Below are 20,047 nucleotides of genomic sequence, written 5' to 3' on the forward strand. Positions count from 1 at the left end.
TCATTCTGACAAAATGGTAGACTAAACTAACTTCTTCATAAGCCTTCTGTTAGAAAAGACCTGGAAGTGGTGAATAAATTGTGACAGTTAAATTTAAAGTAGAGCCAAATTCAAAGTAAAGAGAGAAGTATCCCCAAATGACAAAAATCAACAGGGAAGTGGAAGTCAGGGTACTAAGCACAACTTGGCATTGAGACAGAAGTTTAGAATGGCAGTGGATGTGGTGGCACAGAGGAGAGGGAAATTAGTTCTATCGTGTTTTGCAATTGCGCTTTAATTCCCAATGCAGACAAATAATAAAACTTGAGTAAGACAGCGAGTTGAAAAGTGAGATACTTCTACATGTACGTGGAACCCCTGAAGGACTGTCATAAGTACAAAGTGTAAAGATGCTGAGTTAACGCTTCTGGTTTGGTCTAGGTGCTACTGGACCAACGCTCTCGCAGATACTAACTATAAACAGTGAACAAAAGATGCAAAAAAGATGAACTTAGCAGCACAGAAAAGAAGATAAAACTCGGTATATTGTGGAGGAGAGGTGGCATTTTGAAGGGAATGGCGAAGAGTGAGTTACTTTTGTGGCATTTAGTAAAGAGGGCATCGTGAACTCCATTAAAAAGCTTGCAGTTCTTCTGGAACAAAGAACTAGTGAGTGGAGTTTGGGGCAACTTCTGCTACCTTAAAATCAAGAAAGAACCCCATTAAAGAGAGAACAAGAAAGAGGATGTTGGGCTTCACTGGTGGCGCAGTGGTTGAGAGTCCGCCTGCCGATGCAGGGGACACGGGTTCGTGCCCCGGTCCGGGAAGATGCTGCAGAGCGGCTGGGCCCGTGAGCCATGGCCGCTGAGCCTGCGCGTCCGGAGCCTGTGCTCCGCAACGGGAGAGGCCACAACAGTGAGAGGCCCGCTTACCGCAAAAAAAAAAAAAAAAAAAAAAGAAAGAGGATGCCCTAATCATGTATATAAATTCTGCTTCCAAATCATGGATGGGTGAGAACAGATTCCTGCTAAAGAGAATGGACCTTTCTGATTCTATGTTCTGAACCTGCCAAAGGCCCATGCTTACCCTTGAGCTCCACGTGCACTGGACAGGCCCAAAACAACATAACAGAGGCTTTGAGCACTGAACTACAATTTAAACTACCACCCGTCATAGACAATTCCTTGAGCAGTGAAAGCACTGGCCTTGACCCAAAGCAGCTTAGCAAAGACTTCACCTACTGAACTGATATCAGAAGCACTACAAGCCCAGAAGGCAAGGCAGAACTTGCAGTCTTAACAGAACCTAACATTAACCTTACATTGTCCAGAGGATTCTAATAGGATCCCAAGGCTTAAGAGCATAGTATTCAAAATGTCCAGAATAAAATCTGAAATTACTTGATATGCCAGGAGCCAGAAAAATGTGACCACTTTTCAAGTGAAAAGTATAATCAATAGATCAAATCCCAGGATGACTCAGATATTGTAGTTACCAGTAGACGTCAGAGCAGTAACTGTTTTCCAGGAGGTAAAGTTAAACACACTAGAAATGAATAAAAAGATAGACGTTTTCTGCCAAGAAACTATAAAAAAGAATCCAATGGAAATTTTAGAATTGAAAAACGCAATATTTGTAACAATTCACTGGATTGGCTTAATTGCAGATTTGAGATGACGAAAGAGTCAGTAAAATTGACAATAGAAATATAGGTATAAAATCTAAAGACCTGAGAGAAAAAAATACGCGCAGAATCTCAGGGAAATGCGGGTCAACATCGAAAGGACTGATATTCATATCATTGGAGTCACAGAAGGAGAGGAAAAGGGTGCAGAAAATCTGCATTAAATAATGGCTAAAATTTTCCTAAATTTGTACAAAATTATAAATTTATAGATTCAAGAAGCTCAGTACTTCCAAACATGATAAACTAAAACAAACAAACAAAAAAACCTTTGCCAAGACACATTACTGCTGAAATTCAAAAGCAAAGAAAAAAAATCTTGAAAGCAGGAAAAAAAAAAACCCACGTTACGTAGAAGATTAAATGTGTGCAGTTTTTTTGTACACTAATTAAACGTCAATAAAGCAGGATAAACGGTGTATATCTGGGTAAATATAAAGGACTGTATTTTTTAAGATCTGCAAAGCATGTATGACTGTTAAAAGCAAAAATTATCACATTTATGATGGGTTTCAATGTATGTAAAAGTAATATATATGAGAATTACAAGGGCAGGTTCAAGGAACCTATATGGGTGTGTCTTCTACATTTTACTTGAAATAGCAGCAGAATAATAACTCTAAGTAGACTGTGAACAGGAGGTATGTATGTTTTACTCCCCAGAGCAACCACTAAAGAAATGTTACGAAGAGAGTTAGCCAAAAGGCCAATAGATAAGCTTAAATGGAATACTAAAAGTAGTTCAATAATCCAAAAGAAGGAAGGAAAGGAGGCTCAGAGAAACGTAAAAAGGGGGGACAAACAAAAAATGAATAATAAAATGGCAGTGCTAATAGTCAAGACAAATTTTTTAAATGAGATACCACTTCATATGTATTGATTTGGCAAAATAATTGGTAAGTATGATACTTATGTGTGGGTGAAGCTATAGCAAAATCGATACTTTTATACATTGCTAGTGTGAATGCAAATTTTTTGAATGCAAATTTGTGAATGCAAATAAATTGCTACCAGCACTATATAGAGTACCTTAGTGCTTTGAAGGTAAAGATGGTGACCGCCTATGAGTGAGCAATTTAACTTTTATGTGTGTGCCTTAGATAAACTATGGTAAACATGCTTGGAAAACATGTGCAAAGATGTATTAAAAAATTTTTTTAAACCCATCCTTTTTTTTTTTTTTAAGGAACTTTTTTTTTTTTTTTGGCTGAGCCTCGCAGCATGTGAGATCTTACTTCCCCAACCAGGGATCGACCCCTCGCCCCCTGCATTGGAAAGTCTTAACCACTGGACCACCAGGGAAGTCCCCAAAAAACCGTTTTTAATAGAGGAAAATATGGGAAACAATTTAGCTTTATAGAATATAATACTAGTTAGTAAATTTTAAAATAAAACAACTACTGCATATTGTTTATGGATACTACAGTAAAGTTTAAAGGTATGATTAGGAACTACAAAATCATGAGAGTCATTACATTTGAGCAGGAAGGTAATAGGCATGAGAAGGTAGCTGTATTGTTAAGGTTTTAAAAAGAAACCAGAAGCAAAAATAATAATAATAATTTTTTAAAAGAAAGGAAATACACAATTACTTATAGCTCCTATTTATACAATTCAGTCCTTTTTACCCCATAGTATTTTTTGTGATGATAATTTCAGCGTTAGTCGACTGAGTTATCCAGGGATAATAAAAAAGGGAACAAATACTCCTCATCCACCTCCTGCTTTTATTCATCATTCTTAGGAAAGGCAGGAGTCTGATTGGAATGTACACATTTACGTTTTTCCTAATTGGCTAAGGGTTGAGGTATAACTCAAAATCCCTGATGTCCTATTCCTGACACTTGGTTTGACACTTTAGAATTTCCTCTTTTAATGGGGCAATGGCTTCACCAGTACTAGAACTGCCATGGCTATGTTAGGAATATTAGAACATTCATTCTCCTGTACATGTTTCTAAATATTTTACAGGGTAAGTGAGTATCATTTGAATGCCTTTTCTTGCTTTGTAAAGCAGCTCACATTAATTGAAGAAGAGCTCTAAAAACTAAGAAGTCAAAAATGGAATGCCATAGTGCAATGCTATGCAACAATTAAAAATAATGACATGGAGGGCTTCCCTGGTGGCGCAGTGTTTGAGAGTCCGCCTGCCGATGCAGGGGACACGGGTTCGTGCACCGATCCGGGAAGATCCCACATGCCGCGGAGCGGCTGGGCCCGTGAGCCATGGCCGCTGAGCCTGTGCTCCGCAACGGGAGAGGCCACAACAGTGAGAGGCCCGCGTACCGCAAAAAAAAAAAAAAAAAAATAATGACATGGAAATGTGTTCCCACAATACTATTAGGTAAAGAAACAGTCTCCAAATCCATAGTATGATGTCATTGGTGTAAAAATTAAGTTAAAGTTAATAATAATTATAAATACATGCATGCACAGACCCATATTTCCCCAGGGTGGGAGTAGAAGGGAACTAGACGTACCAAAATGCTACCAGTGTTTATCACCAGTTAATGGAATTCATGGCCACACTTTTTTCTTTCTTTTTGTATTGTCTGTTGTTCAATGGATGTTTTTACTTTTGTAATTTAGAATGTTCAACTCAGACTGGAGACAATTAATTTAGAAAAGGGTAAATTTCAGAAATATGGTGTCTGTTTTGCCCACTTCCTACAAATAGTGTGGTAAAGTTAGACTGCTATCTAATTATGTTTACAACTAATTCAAAAATAATTAAATTAATTTTATTTCCACATTTGTTACTGAATTTGGTTTTGAAGGGAGTATACTTTTCAATCTTTGTGACTTTCACTTTTGGAACAGACCTAATATAAAATATGATTTAGTTTAAGTTCTGCAGTCAAAATCTAGGCTAGATTACTTACTTTCTTTTCTAAAGCAGAGTATGTCTAAGACTAGAGGGTCCAGATGACTCCTTTTAAGAGGGATGATTTATATTTTTCTCCATTTGTATTAACAACAAAGTAGTATTTTGGTGTGCCCTTATTATATGGACTTGAATAAAAAAGACATTTTATTAAAATGTAAAATGAGGTTACTTTCTATTCTATCCCCAAATAACAAAAAATCAAAATTATTTTTTAAGTTACTCTAAGAAACAGGACATTTGTAAAATCTTTATTCTCCAGCATTTGGACAATACCTAACCCACGTATTTTGATGCCATTTACCAAGCCAGAAACTGAGAACACAAAAATGCTTGCTCGGGTATTTTTCTCATTCTTTTCCTGCTTAGATTTCTCGTCCATAATGCGTTGGATCTACTCTTTTGTTGGTAATTTAGTATAAGGGTAGTTCACAGAGTTTTTCTCTAAGTCTCTTCGGGCGAATAAAATATCAACATATGCACCCACATTTCTAAATTAATAAGATGTTTATTTTATACTAAAAGCATGAAATAAAGAGTGGAATTCCATGTGATTGTGTCCATTGGGTAGTTGCAATCTCTGAATTTTTGTTATTTGCAAAGTTGTATTACTGTAATTTGGAATCAGTGGAACTAGAATTAATTTAAAAATTCTGGTGGAGAATTATTCATTTAGTCTAATTTGACATTTTTCCTACTGTATTTGTCTGGACATGCATAGTATATTTAAAGTCGTGCTGGAAATTTTTTCTGACACAGAGTGGTTTTCCAAGTTGGTTAAAATATCTATGGACTCATGAGAGCCTTTAGCTGTTCCCTTCTCCTGGAAAGTTCTTTAACCAGGGGTCTGTTTTGATAACTCTTTCAGCAACTTCAAGGCTCTGTTCTTTGCTTACCTTCTCCACATGGCTTATCTTAAAGATCCTATTTAATTCTGCAAATTCCTTATACTCACATTTTGTCCCCATCCTCACTCCCCTAATTTCCCTTACTTTGATCTATGTTTTCCTTTCCCCATAGCAGTTATCAACTTTCACTGTACTATATAATTTAGTTCTTTCTTATATTTACTGTTAAATGTGTAACGCTTCCTCCTAGAATGCAAGCATGATGAGGGCAGGAGTCTTTGTCTTTTTTGTTTCAATAATACATCCCAAGAACTAAAAACACTTCCTGGATCATCACAGATACTCAGTATATGTTTTTTTTTAAATCATTTGAAATCAAATGATGTATCAATGAAAAGTCAGCAGATTATTTCACTGTTTTTGGAATGTATGTGATGTAGCATATCCCACTATAACTTGACTTCAAATAATATTTTCTAGTATATTCACTGAACAGAGATACTGGTGTTGCTCCCGCACACATGGATTCTGTTGAATAAGTCAAAATCATGGTCACAGACAGATGACTGCTTAGTTATTTGAGGATATCAGTGGTCATGTTACAGTCATTTTTAGTAAGGTTACTTCTAACTCTCCCTACCATGTTGTGGAGGAGTAGGTCTTCCACAAAGGAATATTTTAATCTAAAAATGTTTCTCATCCCTGAAGCATAGACTGATAAATTATCCTCTTCTCTCCTGTGGACATACAGCTGCAAGAATGAGGGAAAGAAGGAACTACAAGACAGAGAGAACCGTGACTTTTAGTTTCTAAGAGTGAGCAGTCAGTGAGAGGCATGAAGGTCCATATTTGGGACATGTTCTTTCACATCATCTTATAGTTATGGGAGAAAATAATGTAACAGAAATGGAGTGGCATTAAATGATCTAATCAAGCTATAGCTACATTCCCTGGATATTCTTAGTGTCTTGAGCTTTTGGTTGAATGAGCTGTTCCAAAACGGCCTCATTCAAGGAGATCCAAGAGAATGATCAAGCAATGTAGGAAATGTATTTGACTGGCCCTACATAGCTGGCCTAAGCCATAATTGAGGGCTCTCACATCTGTGTGCTGCTGAGGATGATGCATGGGGTAAGTGCATCCTGATTAGTGTCTTGGGATGGACAGAGAGCTAATGCAGGAGAGTCAGTGGTTTATAAATCTGTTACCGACATCTTGGCTGAATCTGACCTTTGCAGTGCCAGAGTAGGTGACAGTGCAATACACTGATACCAAGGCCTAGCTCCCAGGAAAGTGTATGCTTCATTCTGAATAAAATTTTAATGATGAACCAATAGAAGAATCTATAGGTACTCATAGCCTTCCTATCTTTGATATTTTGTATTTTACTAGGACAGCATATTTCACATGTATATAGAAGAATATATACCTTATTTGGGGTACCTAATTTTCTTCTTAGAATACATATTGCTGTCTTTATGTATTTGTGTATGTGTGCGTGTATCAAACACTTCAAATAGATAAATCTTAGCAAAACTAGAGCTGTGTTAGGTTGTAAAATTTAATTGTCATTAACCATCTTGATTGAAGTCTGTTTCTTGAGTTGAAAACACTGCATTTTCCACTTAAGTCTTGAAGTTAAGTCCTTCCATTAATCAGGGAGTCAGTACAACAGAGTTGTTAAAGCATAGTGCTAGAGTCACCAGTCCTGACTTCTGATCCCAGCTACGCCACCTACTGGCTGGATGACCATGGGCAAATTACTGGCCTTATTGAGTTTCAGTTTCTTCCTCCATCACAAAAGGAGAGTAACATCTCCCAGAGCTCTTGCGAGAGTTTGGTGTGAAAATATGTATTTTGTAAATTGTAATGCTTTTCTTCCTCATTCTTAGTGCGCTTTTTATTTCACCATTTTCTTCACTGTATGCTCATACAGAGGAGTAGATTGTTCTGCTTTTTTGTGGTTAGGAAAAATATTTTTAAAAATTAATGGTGAAGCCACTCATCTGAACATGTCTTCCCCCGTGAATTTCCAGTTCATTCCGTTTGATCCTGGGCCATTCTACTCTGAATACAGCTTAATTCACATCAATTCTTTAATTTGTAAAGATAAATTATTGCCCTTCTTTTTCCCTCTTATCTGTAGATATCTCTCAGGCAAAAGGAAAGGGACTTCGTGATTGATAAAGTGGCTCTGTGAAGCATGGTGCAGGGTAAGTACATTATGGATCTCAGTAACATGTTGGGCATTGTCACCTATTGCTCCTGTACACTTTGGTAAGTTCCTTGAAGTCATTTCACTGTCTCACGTCTCTTGCACCAGCTCACACCATCCCACAGCCTCTCTTCATGCAGAGCAGTTAGAACTTGCTCATCCCGCTGGGCTCGGCTCATTTACTGTTCTCCACTAACAGCTTCTTGCCTGCTACACATTCCCACCTCTGCTGCCACCCTCCAAGAAGAGATAATCTCCTCTGGGAATTCCCCTGCGGTCCAGTAGTTAAGACTCCGCACTTTCATTGCCGAGGGCACGGGTTTGATCCCTGGTCAGGGAACTAAGATCCCACAAGCTGTGCTGTGTGACAGCCAAAAAATAATAATAAAAATAAAGTCAAGCCATTAAAAAAAAAAGAGATAAACTCCTCTATCCTGCTCTCCATTACTTTAAGCATCCTTCTCATTAAGTTCTCCTAAGCGTGATTCTACCTGCTGTGTGTCTTTGTTCACTAGATGCTAGACCCCGGAGTCCACTGCCACAAGCAGTGCTTCACCTTTCTGGAGACCATCTCCTGTGGCTGTGTCTCACCAGACCTTTACTGCCAGGTCTAGGGTCAGTGTTCTGCTCTGGCCCTCATCTAATTCTAGTGAGCTGCCTACAACTGTCACTATTTATGTTTATTATATGTGCAGTAGTATATCACAGTGGTTTGGTATCAAATTATCTGATCGCGCATCCTAACTCTACCAGTTTACCTTTTGGTTGATTACCTACTACTTGATTTGGGGCAAGTTACTTCTCTGTACCTCCATTGTCTCATCTCTAAAATGAGATGATGATAATGCCTCCTTGTAGGGGTGTTATAAAGTTTAAATGGGACATCCATATGCTTAGAGCAGAGCCTGGCACACAGGAAGCACTAAACAGTGTTAGCTCTCATTATATTTAAATAATCATCATAATCAAATAACTTAAATAGGAAACTCTAACAGTCAATGGATCCAATTTCTTTAAAGTGTCCTGGGGAAAGATGGCCAATATGAATGGTTGTCATCCATTTATAGACATGTTAATGTGGAAGCTCATAGCAGTTATATTTGGTTTGAGGACAGGCTCTGAAAGGCTTCTTTCCTGTATAAATTCTTCCTGACTCTCACTTCATAAGAAACAGAGACTGTGCATTTTGTGGGGAGAAAAAGTCCACATGACTAATTTTCTGTTTCTCTTTCAAAATGTAAATGATTTCCTTTAGGACACAGCTCTGTGGGCCAGTACCAATTTGCATGGCTCTCTCATATTAATTTCCATGCTTCTTTACATTGGAACTTTTTAAAACCTTGGCACAGTTTGTTAACCAAGGTTCTTCTCTAAAACACCAAATTGCCTTCACTAGTGTTAGATCACAGGTCAAGGGAAAGCAGCATCTATGGACTCACAGAGAATATGTCTCAAAGAAATAAGAGATTGACTTTTCACTAATGGGCTAATTCACTTACTGTCCATTGACTTCACATGTCATGGGATCAAATCTATTGAGGGTATATTAGGTCAACTCACCAAGGAATATGAATTTTTTTGCTCCTTTATCTTTTACAAGTAAATTAATAATTAATATCCAGTCACCAAAATTACATCTGGAGGTTATTTTTACCATGCTGAACTATTCTAGTAGTATATCTAGTTGAATTAGAAATTGGGAATTTTGCTGTGAAGGGGATTTTCATGCACAGTTTAATAATTCAGCTACCTGCACCCCTGGGCAAAATAAATAGCTGGCTGAATGCTTTTTGGCAAAGTCACAAAAAATTATATTATTTGAAACTTTAAATGTCCCCCCCCCGAAATAAATGTTGGGATTATCTGTGGGAAAGCAAAGGGTTCAGGGCATTATAGCAGCATTTCTTCATTTTACCGTATGTGCATTTTCTTCTTGGAGAGCTATGAAAGTGTGGTAAATTTTTTTTTTTTTTTAGGGAGGAAGAAAATAAGAGAAGCACATCCACTGTAAGTGGACTACAGTTATTTCACTTCACCTCTCAGCCCTGCCGCAATTCTAGTACCTGATGTTAGATGAGAAGGGCTACTCCTCTAATTTTTAAACACAGCTAAATATCTACTTAGTAAGAATTCCAAAGGGTCAGGATAATTGTCAAATTGAATTTTATCAGCTAATTGCTTTTGATTTATTCCTTTTTTTGAGCACCTGTTTTGTGTGAGGCACGACTGTTCTAGTCAGTTGGCATATATCAGAGAATAAAATTGTCAAAGATGGGCTTCCCTGGTGGCGCAGTGGTTGAGAGTCCGCCCTGCCGATGCAGGGGACACGGGTTCGTGCCCCGGTCCGGGAAGATCCCACATGCCGCGGAGCGGCTGGGCCCGTGAGCCATGGCCGCTGAGCCTGCGCGTCCGGAGCCTGTGCTCTGCAACGGGAGAGGCCACAACAGTGAGAGGCCCACGTACCGCAAAAAAAAAAAAAAAAAAAAAAAAAAAATTGTCAAAGATATCTGCCATTGTAGAGGTTGGATTCCATTGTGGGAAGGGGGGTAAGGAAAGAGATAATAAATGATAGATGTAATAAGTAATTCTTTTGGTATGTTAGAAACTGATATATGCTGTGGGGAGAGGATACTGGGGAAAAGTGAATCTACAGTAGGGAAAGAGGTTACAGCTTAGAGAGGTTTTGGGCGAAACAGTAGTGCCACAGAAATGGTATGTGACACACCCATGTGGGGAAGTGGACGAGGTGGAGTAGTAAAGCTGCATTTATCTCTATTTTCAGCATAGAAGTCCTGTCAACGTATTAAAAATAAATTTCATTCTCCCCCTTCTCTCAACTATTTGAGTGTAATTCCTAGCCTTGCCTCTCAATGCTAGAGATAAAATAAATTATAAAGGAAATGATACTGCCTGGGCTCTGATCCTGTGACATCCTGTCTAATTTAAGCTCTTGTGGGTAGCATGTTTCCCATTAGTTGTCCCAATTCACAGAGGATGGAGGAAGAAAGCATTGAATGAGATATGCAGTTCAATTCAACAAGCACTTACTCCTACCTCTTATTTACCTAGAACCACTGTGTTCAATTTAAGTAATACAAAGATGCAGAAGTTCCTAGGGAGCCTTGGGCTGTGTTGTGAGGCAATGCTTAGCAAATGTTGTCTATACATTCAAGTGTGGAAGAGAAATATTGTAATCTGGAGTTAGCCCAGGGCTTTCTGGAAAAGTGAGATCAAGGTTAGACCTTTTTAAACTTGAATGTGGTACTGAAGCAAGTGGGAGCAACTGGGGAAGGGGCAATAGCATCCCATGAAGACACAGAGGCAGAAAAGAGTTGCTGGGATAGTTAATGGAGAAAGTCTGGCCAAGGGACTTCATGACTAGGAGTAATTAGCCACTGGAGTAACAGAAGCATCTCCACACTCCAATGTCACAGATGAGGGGGGAGGAACACCTGTATTAGCCTGTTGCAGACTCCCTAGAGACGCAGAGCTGCACGGCAGGAGACCAGTTACAGAGGTGATTCTATTATCTTTCCCCTTAGAAAGTAAAAATGGAGACTGAAGATAATTATCTCCAAAAAACAAAAAGGTGCCTTCTTCTCTTCAATTACATGGATATATCCCTCTTCTGTCACTATGGTCATTGACTTTGAGCTTGAGAAAGTTTAAAAACAGGGACCGCGCTGGAGACAGGCGAAAGAGAAAAGGGACCGTGTTGGAAAGAAGGCACCCCCAGGATGCACGTTTACTGCTTACACCCAGCAGGCTGCCCCATGACCGCTCCCCCTGGCAATCCTGATTAGCGGAAGACACCTGTACTCTATTCCCATAGGCAGCCTGGAGAAGCTGGGCAATCTGCGGCCCAGGAAGCGTCAACTGCTAGCAATGAGCTCTGTCCACGTGTAAACCGAGATTTGGGGAAGGAGCAGGGTGGGTGTAGGGGTTGACACTTTCTTAGGCTCTCTCCTCTGGTTCCTCAGATGGGGCCTTCATCTAGTCCCACCCCCACGTTTTGGACAGATGCTGTACCCCTGACAACCGTCCCAAGATGCTTCTCCCCGCCCCGCCCGCGCCCCGCGGTGGAGCCTGCTCCCCTCGCAGCCGCAGCTAAGACCCGGAGAAATGGAATTTCACTTTGAAACTCCCGTGCGTGCGGCGCGAGGGCCAGCGCTGGGCATGCTCAGTAGCCGCGGCGCGGCGGAGCTGCTGCTCGCGCTGCGCTGGCCCCGGGCTCCAGGGCTGGCGCGGGAGTGCGCCCCGCCCCCCCGCGCCTTCCCCTCCGCGCCTGCGGAGCTTCCAGAAGGCCGAGCAGTAGCGGCTCCCAGGGCGTCGGTCCCCGCCCTGCGCCGCCCAGCTCGCCGCCGCATCCTACTCCTCTTCCTCTCCTCTCTTAAGGAGGCGAAGCTGGTGCTTCCTTCTGTGGGCGCCACACACGGCTCTGCCAGCCCGAGCCGAGGACCTGCGAATGAATCCCGGAGACCAGAGGACCATCGGCGGGGGCTCTTTCCAATAACACTTTGCCTGAAGTGGCGGCGTGGCTGAGTTTCTCCTCCACCTCTCAATGCAAACAGTATGCGGAGGGCGGTTGGCTTCCCTGCGCTGTGCCTGCTTCTTCACGCTGCAGGTAAGGGGTTGCCGGGCATAGAGCCAGAGATGTGGATGCGCTGGGAGACTGCACATGCTTGAGGGCTGTAGGAAAAGCCTGCTTCGCGAAGAAAGCCTTAGGAAGGCAAAGCAGGACAGTGCTGACAGGAAAGCGGTGAGGGAGTCATGCACCTGTTGGAAGACTGCGGCCGAAAACTTAAAGCTAAAATCAGCTCTTGATTTTTCCTTACCTCGTATGAACATTTGCAGTACGAATAGAGGTTGGCTTGCTCCACCCCTCCCCTCCATGTAGACTCCCAGATTTTGTTTCTAGGCTCTGCACTTGACTGTCAGTTTTTCAGGAGGCAGACAAGACATCCTACTGAATGTAACCTTTTCTACTGCAGCGGCTACATCCGTAAGGTCTCTTGGTTTAGCGAGAGCTCACAGGGGTGCGCTGGCTGTAACCTGATGGACCACATCTCCTCCGCAAAGATCGAAATACATGGTTCGCATTAATGATGCCGCTTCAGGCTCCTTTGGCCCCTGCTCTTGTCAGTCGAATTTTCTAAACCAATGAGAGGAACGAAAGATTTAAAATAAGACCCTCTCTTCTCTTTCAGCATCATGGTCAGATTGCGAGGGCACTAGACAGAAACCCAATCACAGTTTCAAAGCTGACAACCCCGGGGTCGGCACTGTCCCTGGGACAGATTTGATGAGGTCTAGCCAGGAGTGACAGTGAGACTAATTCCCAAATATAAACATATTTGATACCAGTGTCAGGTTTTGTATGGAAGCAAACCTTAGGAAGTACCTGGGGAATTTTATATGCGATGTTGCTACAGACCCTGCTTTTTGGATACATGCAGCCTCTATGTAATGCAAGGACTTGCTGGACTGAATCCTTTATCATTTTTACACACACGTGAACCAAAATAGAATATGGCAGAGAGATTTTAGGAACCCTGCTGCGACAGCAGTTGTCCATGCAGTATCCCTGTAGCAATCAAGGACTAGGTATTTTCCTAGAGTTTGCCTGTTATCCAACCACAGACGTTCATTCATTCTTTCAACCAACATTTATAGAGTATGTACTACATTCCAGGGGTAATGAATAAAAATAATGGTTGCAAAATTACAATTTTTGTATTATCTTTTAAAAAGAGTGTGGGTGAGTCCTTTTCTATGTGGGTGATAATGAGAGTGAAATATGGTACTTCCTTATTTCTAGCTAATACTATTTTAACATATTGTGAATCTCTTGAACAAGTAATGGTTAGGGACATTCTGGCTATAATTAAGTACCCATGTTAATTGTATAATTATGATGTTATATTGTGGAATTTTCAGGAGTTCTTTGACACTTTTTGAAAACTAAGAAATAGCTATGACTTGGTTATTAAATTATTTGCAAACAGTTATAGTGAATACTTTCATTACCACATACAGTTCTTTAATGTTGAAATATAGGATGAAAATATACACATTGGGTTGAGGTTTATTTACGTTATTGTTTTATTGTAGCACTGATAGAAACATCTGTTACTGAAAAATCCTCAATTCCTATCAATTTAGCTGATTTAGCTGATCTATGAAAAATTTTAGTGTCGTTATTTTTAAAGCTAATATATAACATTTCTAAAGATAACATTTAATATATCTTGAGTAATTATAGCTTAAAAGCTATAAAAGCTATAGATAAACTTAAAACTAAGCAGGTGGAAAACATTTCTAAATTTATTGTAGATGAATATTTGGCATGAGGAAATAGAAGACTTTTGTTCATTAAAGGAGAAACCTAGGCATCTGTAGCCCTAGATTATACATGGAGTTCTGCCAAAAGGGTATATTACCAAAGACAAACCAGTCCAACTCTACTTTGACTTCTTAATTTGCAAAAAAAAAAAAAAAAGACTATTTAATCAATTTGAATTTAATAAGGCAATGCATTGAAGACTATCTTCAGATTTCAATTGCAAGATGCTGTATAGAAATTAATTATATTCATATTTAATGTAGTGCTTTTGATAGGTGTTTTTTCACAGCAGATTGCAAGTTTAATATTGTGGTTGTCTTGCCAGTTTCATTTTGAATGCATTTTAATTTAAACAGCAATTTGTGGGTCACAAGCTGTCATCAGATTAAAATTCATCACAGTTATCTAAATAACATTGTTAGGACTTTTCATTAGAACTGAGACAAACCAGATTTCTTGATCTCAGCTCCTGTAGATTTGGGTAATAAGAAAATGAGTAAGTGGGAGGGCAAAGATCAAGAAGTCAGTGATTGTCTCTACTTGTTGAATGTCTGATTTGGCTTCTCTTGCAGAAGGTTTTCCTCTCAGGAGAGAAGTGAGCTTTATAAAGAAGGGAAATGAATTCTATAGAGTCAGGCCTCTTTGGCTGAAAAGCTAATTGATCCATTTTGGTTATGTCCAGGGTACCAGCAACTACTTTATGCTGGTGGAACTGATGACAGGTTACACCCCTTTTGGGATGGGAGAAATTGGCTGCCAGGATGTGAGTGCTCTTTGTAGCTATACTAGGAACTGTTGACTTCAATTGTCATTCTCCTAATGATAAGTAGCAAACTGTTTTCAGCTTGAGCGTCATCTCTAATTATTTGGTCATGATCTCCTGAGTCACTATGCAAAAAAAAAAAAAAAATTAAAAAAAAAAAATTCTGACCAACCCTGAGTTCTGATTGCCTTAACAGTGGAAATATTGAATCTGTTTGTAATGTCTGTGGGAACAAAAAGGGGAAGAGGGGGTACAATGCTGTGTAATTAACATCTCTGGGTAAGATAACCTTAACGAATTACTGAGCATGGAACTTGTTAGAGAACCTGGACTCAACTCTTATCTATGGCGGCTGATTTTCATAGATGTCTTTAACAAGAAAAGTGTTAATTATTGTCCATCTAACTGCTTAGTGTACAGGTGAGAAAACTATGATCCAGTAAATGATAGCTGGTAATTACTTTAAAGTGCCAATTAACAGTATAGCCAGGGTAAAAAACCTATGTTTCCAGGCCTGTGATTGCACACTATATAAAATCCTACACTGTTTCTGACAGTTGAGGCCACCATTGAGATAGTGGTGCCAGATTCTTTTTCACTAACTGTCCCCATTCTTTTTTTTTTTTTAACATCTTTATTGGAGTATAATTGTTTTACAATGGTGTGTTAGTTTCTGCTTTATAACAAAGTGAATCAGTTATACATATACATATGTTCCCATATCTCTTCCCTCTTGCATCTCCCTTCCTCCCACCCTCCCTATCCCACCCCTCTAGGTGGTCACAAAGCACTGAGCTGATCTCCCTGTGCTATACGGCTGCTTCCCACTAGCTATCTATTTTACGTTTGGTAGTGTATATACGTCCATGCCACTCTCTCACTTTGTCACAGCTTACCCTTCCCCCTCCCCATATCCTCAAGTCCATTCTCTAGTAGGTCTGTGTCTTTATTCCTGTCTTACCCCTAGGTTCTTCATGACCTTTTTTTCCCTTAGATTCCATATATATGTGTTAGCATACAGTATTTGTTTTTCTCTTTCTGACTTACTTCACTCTGTATGACAGACTCTAGGTCTATCCACCTCACTACAAATAACTCAGTTTCGTTTCTTTTTATGGCTGAGTAATATTCCATTGTATATATGTGCCACATCTTCTTTATCCATTCATCTGTCGAGGGACACTTAGGTTGCTTCCATGTCCTGGCTATTGTAAATAGAGCTGCAATGAACATTTTGGTACATGACTCTTTTTGAATTATGGTTTTCTTAGGGTATATGCCCAGTAGTGGGATTGCTGAGGCATATGGTAATTCTATTTGTAGTTTTTTAAGGAACCTCCCTACTGTTTTCCATAGTGTCTGTATTAATTTACATTCCCACCAACAGTGCAAGAGTGTTCTCTTTTCTCCGCACCCTCTCCAGCATTTATTGTTTCTAGATTTTTTGATGGTGGCCATTCTGACTGGTGTGAGATGATATCTCATTGTAGTTTTGATTTGCATTTCTCTAATGATTAATGATGTTGAGCATTCTTTCATGTGTTTGTTGGCAATCTGTATATCTTCTTTGGAGAAATGTCTATTTAGGTCTTCTGCCCATCCCATTCTTTACCTTTCTGTGAACCAACATAATGTATCAACTTCTGTTGAAAAGACCACTTCAGGAATATACAAGAAGGCAGCTAAAAGCTACCCAATAATATGGATGGCAAAAATATTATGTGGAAGAGCCATAGATAGCTTTTCTTCAGTGTTTCTTCTCTTTCTTTTCCCAAAGAACTATATTCTGTTTCAGGAGATGATATTTATTGGGTAGTATTGTAGTTGCAAAGGAGTGAATATCTTGAAAATTATCATGTGAAAGCTTTCTTTTTCCTATTGAATAGCTAATAAGACATAGAAGCTGATGTCAATGGATTACTCTCTCATCAGGCTCTGGAAAAGGTTCTTTCAAATTTCTACATTGTTCTTACTATTGGCCTTTCTGGATGGCACAGAGACTACCTTCAGTATATCTTCTGAAGATGCCTCTTCATTCTCAGAGAAGTGCATAGTCAGTTTCTCTAGTCTTTAAGAGGGAAGAGTTCCTATGGGATCAAGAGGATCAGGGAAGTCATTTGCAGAAACATCACCCTCAAAAGAAAGGGTAGACGGATAGGAAAATATGTTCTAAGATGTCTTTTCCTCAAAGAAGAGTCCCTTAGAACTCCCAAATTGATTTTTCCTGTTCAAAATCACTCAACAAAGTCCTTACACTGGCCCAAGTTCTACTCTGTTCTATCCAACCATTACCTCTCTGATATCTCTCACTGCTTTCCTCTTTTTTGTCTCTCTCCAGCTACAGTAGTCTCCTTCCTATTCCAAGAAGATGCCAGGCACTTGCCCACCTCCCAAAAAAGTTTTCTTTATTTCTTTGCCTGAACTATCCTTTCTCTGTATTTCCATGGCTTAATCCCTCAATTTTAGGTCTTTGCTCAAGGGTTACTTTCTCAGTGAAGCCCTCACTGGCTATCCTAATTAATATTTCATATCCCACCCCCCAAAAACCCTCTGATACCCCTTCCCTGCTTTACTTTTTAAATTAATTTTATGAAGAGTAGTCGATTTACAATGTTGTGTTAATTTCTGCTGTACAGCAAAGTGACTCAATTATGCATATATATTCTTTTTCATATTCTTTTCCATTCTGGTTTATCACAGGATATTGAACATAGTTCCCTGTGCTATACAGTAGGACCTAGTTGTTTATCCATTCTATATACAATAGTTTACATCTGCTCATCCCACACTCCCAGTCCTTCCCTCCCCCGCCCCTCTCCCCCTTGGCAACCACCAGTCTGTTCTCTATGTCTGTGAATCTGTTTCTGTTTTGTAGATGTGTTCATTTGTGTCATGTTTAAGATTCCACATATAAGTGATATCATATGGTGTTTGTCTTTCTCTTTCTGACTTACTTCACTTAGTATGGTAATTTCTAGGTCCATTCATGTTGCTGCAAATGGCATTATATCATTCTTTTTCATGGCTGAGTGATATTCCATTGTATATGTATATATACCACATCTTCTTTATCTATTCATCTGTTGATGGGCATTTAGGTTGTTTCCATGTCTTGGCTGTTGTAAATAGTGTTGCTCCTGCTTTACTTTTTTTTACCAGAGGTCTTTCACCATCTATCATGCCAAATATTTTACTTATTTATATTGTTAATATGGTTCCCCCTCTCCCCATTAAAATATAAGTAACTTGAAGGCAGAGGTCTGTTTTGTTTACTGCTGTTTCTACTGCAGATTCTGCCCAGCCTAGCACTGGGGGTGGGGAGTAGTGCCTGGCATAAAACTCCTAAAGATTAAATAAATACATTGAATAAATAAAAACAACACAGTAATATTTCTGGTCTCCTCTTTTTGCATTTAGTTTCTTCTTGGCACTCATGCAAGTCACCTTGTCAGCTTAGCCACTTCCAGCATGAACTTCAGCAGAGCTCATTTATCCAAAACTCAAGTTGCTCCCCAGGAGTCTCACATGCCCAGGGGACATACCATCTCAAACAGACTTTGCTACTTTGGGAATTGAAGGGCAACTGGGGGTGAGCTTGAACTACTTATAAACTCAGTGGCAAAGTCCTTCCAACTGATGGCCAGATGCTATACAGCCCAATGCCTTGCTGGTTGGCTATATTTTTACTTCTTAGTGAAATGCTTTGTACATATGGGAATGGCTATAGTTATATGAAAGGATTCATACAGCTAATTTACAAGCAGGGTTTAAGGCACTAGGACAAACCTGTCTACTTCTTTGGCATTTGAGGCATAGGTATATGTATACAGTAAGTCCCCTACATATGAACGAGTTCCATTCCGAGAGCATGTTAGTAAGTCCAATTTGTTCGAAAGTTCCACAAAGTTAGCCTAGGTACCCAACTAACACAATCGGCTATATAGTACTGTACTGAAATAGGTTTATAGTACTGTCCTGTAATAAGTTTATAATACTTTTCACACAAATAATACATAAAAAACAAACACAAAAAATAAAGAAGACATTTAAAATTTTACAGTACAGTACCTTGAAAAGTACAGTAGTACAATACAACAGCTGGCATACAGGGGCACGTTCACGTCTTTGAAAGTTCGCAATTTGTACCCTACCTTTGCTGTTTTCTTCCAAAAGGTCACCAAGTCTACTCACCAACTGTTCTCCACTTTCCGTGTCCACATCACTGCCTTGTGCTAGGTCCTTATTTCTCATATAGTATTTCACAATAACCTACCATCAAATCCATCCTTCATAATGATATCAGAGGTAAAACTTGAAAAAGCATACCCGATCACATTCTTTCTTTATAAGATTCTCTAATACAGCTATTTCCTTTTCTCTTAGAATAAACCTAAACTTATTAGCTTGGGAAAATCTTTTACTAACTCCATCTTTCTTTCCTGTCATCATGTTCTGCTTTGCACACTATTATCATACTAAGAGCAAATTTCTTTTGGTTTGCCATGCCTCTCATCCTTTTCACATACTGTTCTATTTATCTTAAATACCCAACTCTGCTTCTTTTTCTAGATAACTTTTTCTCCAACTTCAAATCTTGGTCATTGCCTACTTTGAGAACCCTTCCTGTGACACCCCACCTCATTCAAGTAGCTTTCCTAGGTTTTCCTTTTAGGCCCTGTGTATTTCTCTATTAGTGCACTGAACATGAATATTTAAAAAATTTGAGGACAATAGCAGAATTGTAGCTTTTATCTCTATGTACCAATAACATAGAACTGTGCTTGTTATCTAGTACACCATCAATAAATGTTGAATGAATGACTAAACATATTCAGGATGTATTAGACAAAATAAATTATGATTAATTTATATTGACAGATTATATCTCATTTTGATCATAAAGAGTAGAATTGACTTTACTACTGCTCTTTCAATCCAATTTACATTTATTGGTTACAAAGAAGTGGAAATGGGGCAGAAAAGCTTTCATTCAAACATAGTCTGTTTAAGGTAAGTTTGTGTTCTATAGGCATGATGCTTATTGTAGTGGAGTTGTTTGTTGAACTCCTCCTAGATAGATAGACATTCCTATATGATATTCTAGTACTACTTCAGGATGGGAGTGAGATGAATGTCTTTATTTTAAAGAGACCAGATAATTAGGTAAGGTACATAGCGTGATAGTTTTGCACTAAGGAATGGACCCAGAACCCCTGACTCTGATTACTGATTGGTTATCAGCTACCTTGTAATAACAAACATGAACCACTTACACATTCAAAATCAGGTGGGAGTGTGAGGCAGTGGGTTCAATAAACGGAGACCAAAAAT

General features: G+C 39.3%; 1 protein-coding gene across 1 annotated transcript in view; it reads left to right on the top strand.

Moving 5' to 3' along the window:
• Window positions 1-20,047, top strand: part of PTPRR (protein tyrosine phosphatase receptor type R) — a 378,611-nt gene that overhangs the window by 111,222 nt on the left and 247,342 nt on the right. The window contains exons 11-13 of the mRNA XM_079937947.1: window positions 7,542-7,608; window positions 9,587-9,617; window positions 12,006-12,234. Coding sequence (XP_079794073.1) covers window positions 12,183-12,234 — 52 coding nt within the window. The 5' untranslated portion in view covers window positions 7,542-7,608; window positions 9,587-9,617; window positions 12,006-12,182. The remainder of the gene's footprint in view (window positions 1-7,541; window positions 7,609-9,586; window positions 9,618-12,005; window positions 12,235-20,047) is intronic.

Source organism: Stenella coeruleoalba, assembly GCF_951394435.1.
Source record: "Stenella coeruleoalba genome assembly, chromosome: 11".
Taxonomy (NCBI): domain Eukaryota; kingdom Metazoa; phylum Chordata; class Mammalia; order Artiodactyla; family Delphinidae; genus Stenella; species Stenella coeruleoalba.